General features: G+C 37.9%; 1 protein-coding gene across 1 annotated transcript; it reads left to right on the forward strand.

The window, feature by feature from the left end:
- Positions 1-722: 722 nt before the first annotated feature.
- LOC143607686 (uncharacterized) lies at positions 723-2,722 on the forward strand. The gene has a single exon (XM_077083049.1). The coding sequence runs from the start codon at positions 747-749 to the stop codon at positions 2,640-2,642; it is 1,896 nt and encodes a 631-aa protein (XP_076939164.1). The 5' UTR covers positions 723-746; the 3' UTR covers positions 2,643-2,722.
- Positions 2,723-3,036: the final 314 nt, after the last annotated feature.

Here is a 3,036-nt window from a genome sequence, read left to right on the forward strand (position 1 = left end):
GGCCCAAAATCACCAAAAACCGATCCATGCATATCCCTACAGTACAAGCCGAAATATGTTAGTTAGAGAGATCGTTTAGCAAACCGCAACAGTATGTCGCCACAACATATCGGTTTAATTAATGTGTATATACCAAGCTAGTTATTTAAAGTCTAAATAGCTAGCGTGTTAGTAGAAAACATAATTTCATGACTTCAACACATTATGAGTGACAAATTGACTAAGCATTTTAATTGTTTCTTATTAGGTAATACTTTTGGAACAATCTAATACATTATCAGTGACTTTACTTTAAATCATTTGAATTGTTTCTTATTAGGTAACACTAACTAATTAACATGTTATATTATGTAGACAACACACTCTCATTGTAAATTACTTTATATGGACCTCGAGACAACCTTGTTTTTACTTTTGCATACATTATATAAGACCTCTTGTATTTTTATGACTGTCAATGAAAGTTGCTAAAGTAATTAAATACCTTAACCGCTTTTCTTAGTTTTTTTCAATCACAATTTAACCCTTAATATTGTAAATCAGTGAATGTTAACTCTGCTAATATTCTAGCGTGAGAGGGTGGAGGTGTGAAATTATTGTAAAGTTCCAGGAGTTACAAAAGAATTAGACCATAGTAAGAGGTCTTAGATTAGAATATCACTCTTTCGGTTTCTATATAATAGCTGCCAAAACAAACACTTAGTTTCATGCACTATAACTAAAGAAGAAAAAGTGAAGAGCAAGCCATGAGCTTCGAAAATTATGACCCTTGTTTCCCAGACCAGCCGGTAGTTGATCAGTACCTCCCGGTTTGGGCTAACCTTCCCTCCTTCCGGTCCAAGCCTGCTTTCATTTGGGTTGAAGACAGTTTGTCTTCGGGCTCGCTAAAATGCTCAAGCCTCACCTACGAGAGGTTAAACAACTCGGTTCACTCGATTTCATCCCAGCTTCTAGTATCATTTCAGAGGGGTGATACCCTCGTCATTTTATGCTCCCCTGGTCTAGAGCTTGTTGAGATCATATTTGGATGCCAACGAGCTGGACTTATGGGAGTCCCCATCATCCCTCCGAACCCAAGTTTTTCAAACAATGATCACCATCATCTCGTTCGTGTTTTGTCTCAAACAAGACCAAAAGCCGCCATTGCAGATCGGGGATACATAGAAAAGGTCCATCAATATATCAAACTTTCTTGTCCTGAAAACCCGCTCTCTAATATATTGTGCAATATCACGTGGATACCTATGGAAAATCTTATTGATCAGATGAATGCAATCTCAAACAAAAGCTTACATTCATCGTATCAAGGTTGTAAGCCAGACGAGGTGTACTTGGTCCAGTACACCTCTGGAGCAACCAGGATCCCGAAGCCTGTCTTGGTGACGGCAGGAGCTGCCGCTCACAACGTTAGACTTGCTAGAAAATCCTATGATCTTCACCCAAACAGCATCATCACATCGTGGCTACCCCAATACCATGATTGTGGGCTTATGTTTCTTTTATTAACAATTGTTTCAGGTGCGACTTGTGTGTTAACCTCCCCAACAGCTTTCATCAATCGGCCTAGGCTTTGGCTCGAGTTGATAACCAAATTCAAGACAACGTGCACTCCAGTCCCCTCTTTCACATTGCCATTGGTAATCAAACGAGGTCAAGTTTTTGATAAAAGCCGCGTTTTCATAAACCTAACCACCATGAGAAACCTGATAATCATCAACGAACCAATATACCATGAAGCCATTAAACAGTTTGTTGATGTGTTCAGTCCATTTGGTTTGAATCCGTCATCGATTTCTCCCTCGTATGGACTAGCCGAGAATTGCACTTTTGTCTCCACAGCATGGAGATCAAAAGTACAAGGTAGTGATTTCCCTATCCACAACAAGCTATTACCAAGTGCACGACTCAATTACGATGATACAGACGATGAAGAAGACCAGATTAACATTTTAATCGTCAACGAAGAAACGAATGAGCTTGTCCAAGACGGGTTTGAGGGTGAGATATGGATTGCTTCTTCTCCAAGCAGCGCCTCCGGCTATTTAAGCCACCCTTCTTTAACCCAAGAAATCTTTCAGAGCAGATTAAGAGCAAGATTCAGCCACGAATGCTTCATTCGAACCGGTGATCGAGGGATTATCAAAGGTGCCGAAAGATTCCTCTTTGTAACAGGTCGATGCTCAGACGTCATAAAACATGAAAATGTGAATGAAACACATGCTCATTATCTGGAAACTGCAGCATATGAATCATGTACAAGGTTTCTACGTGGAGGATGTATTGCTGCATTTCAGATTAATGGGACTATGACAGTCATTGCTGCAGAGATGCAAAAGACTGACGAGAACGACGAAAGTATGTTGAGGAGGATATGCGAAGGAATACGAGAATTTGTGATCAAAGAAATTGATATTCATGTGGAAGTGATTGCCCTAGTTAAGAGTGGAAGTATTCCCAAAACGACGTCCGGAAAGGTACAACGATGGCTTGCTAAAGATAGATTCTTGAGGGGTACTATGAGTGTGGTGAAAGAGATGAAGTTTGATAAAGAAGAAGACAACAGCTTCAAGAAATCTCTTGGGAACAATATGATGGTGAATCAAAGTGAAAATAGAAAGACTATACTATACAGTAGTTTATGAATATGTGAAAGCATGATAATCCGGCCAATGAATTATGTTGATGCATCAATAAAATAACAACATAATTTCACTTATCTATATTATTTTCAAATTTTGTAAATGTGATACTGCCAAAGATGATTGCATAGAAATTGCTGTTGAAGAAAACAAATTTGAACAAGTACAATTGAATCTTTAAAACAATCATCATGTGATAACTGGACTCAAGGAATAATTTGAAGATCGATATATGCAAGCATGCAACCTTATATACATGTCACGCAATCTTTACTTAAATCACTACAAACTTTTCAAGAAAAATGTTCTTCAATATAACCATAGTATACTATACTAAGATACAAAATACTAGATTTTATTATATAATTATCTAAATAACTATACAAGTATATAAAAC

Source organism: Bidens hawaiensis, unplaced genomic scaffold, assembly GCF_021521415.1.
Source record: "Bidens hawaiensis isolate Kalapana, Puna unplaced genomic scaffold, B.hawaiensis_p1.1 tig00084986_1, whole genome shotgun sequence".
NCBI lineage: Eukaryota > Viridiplantae > Streptophyta > Magnoliopsida > Asterales > Asteraceae > Bidens > Bidens hawaiensis.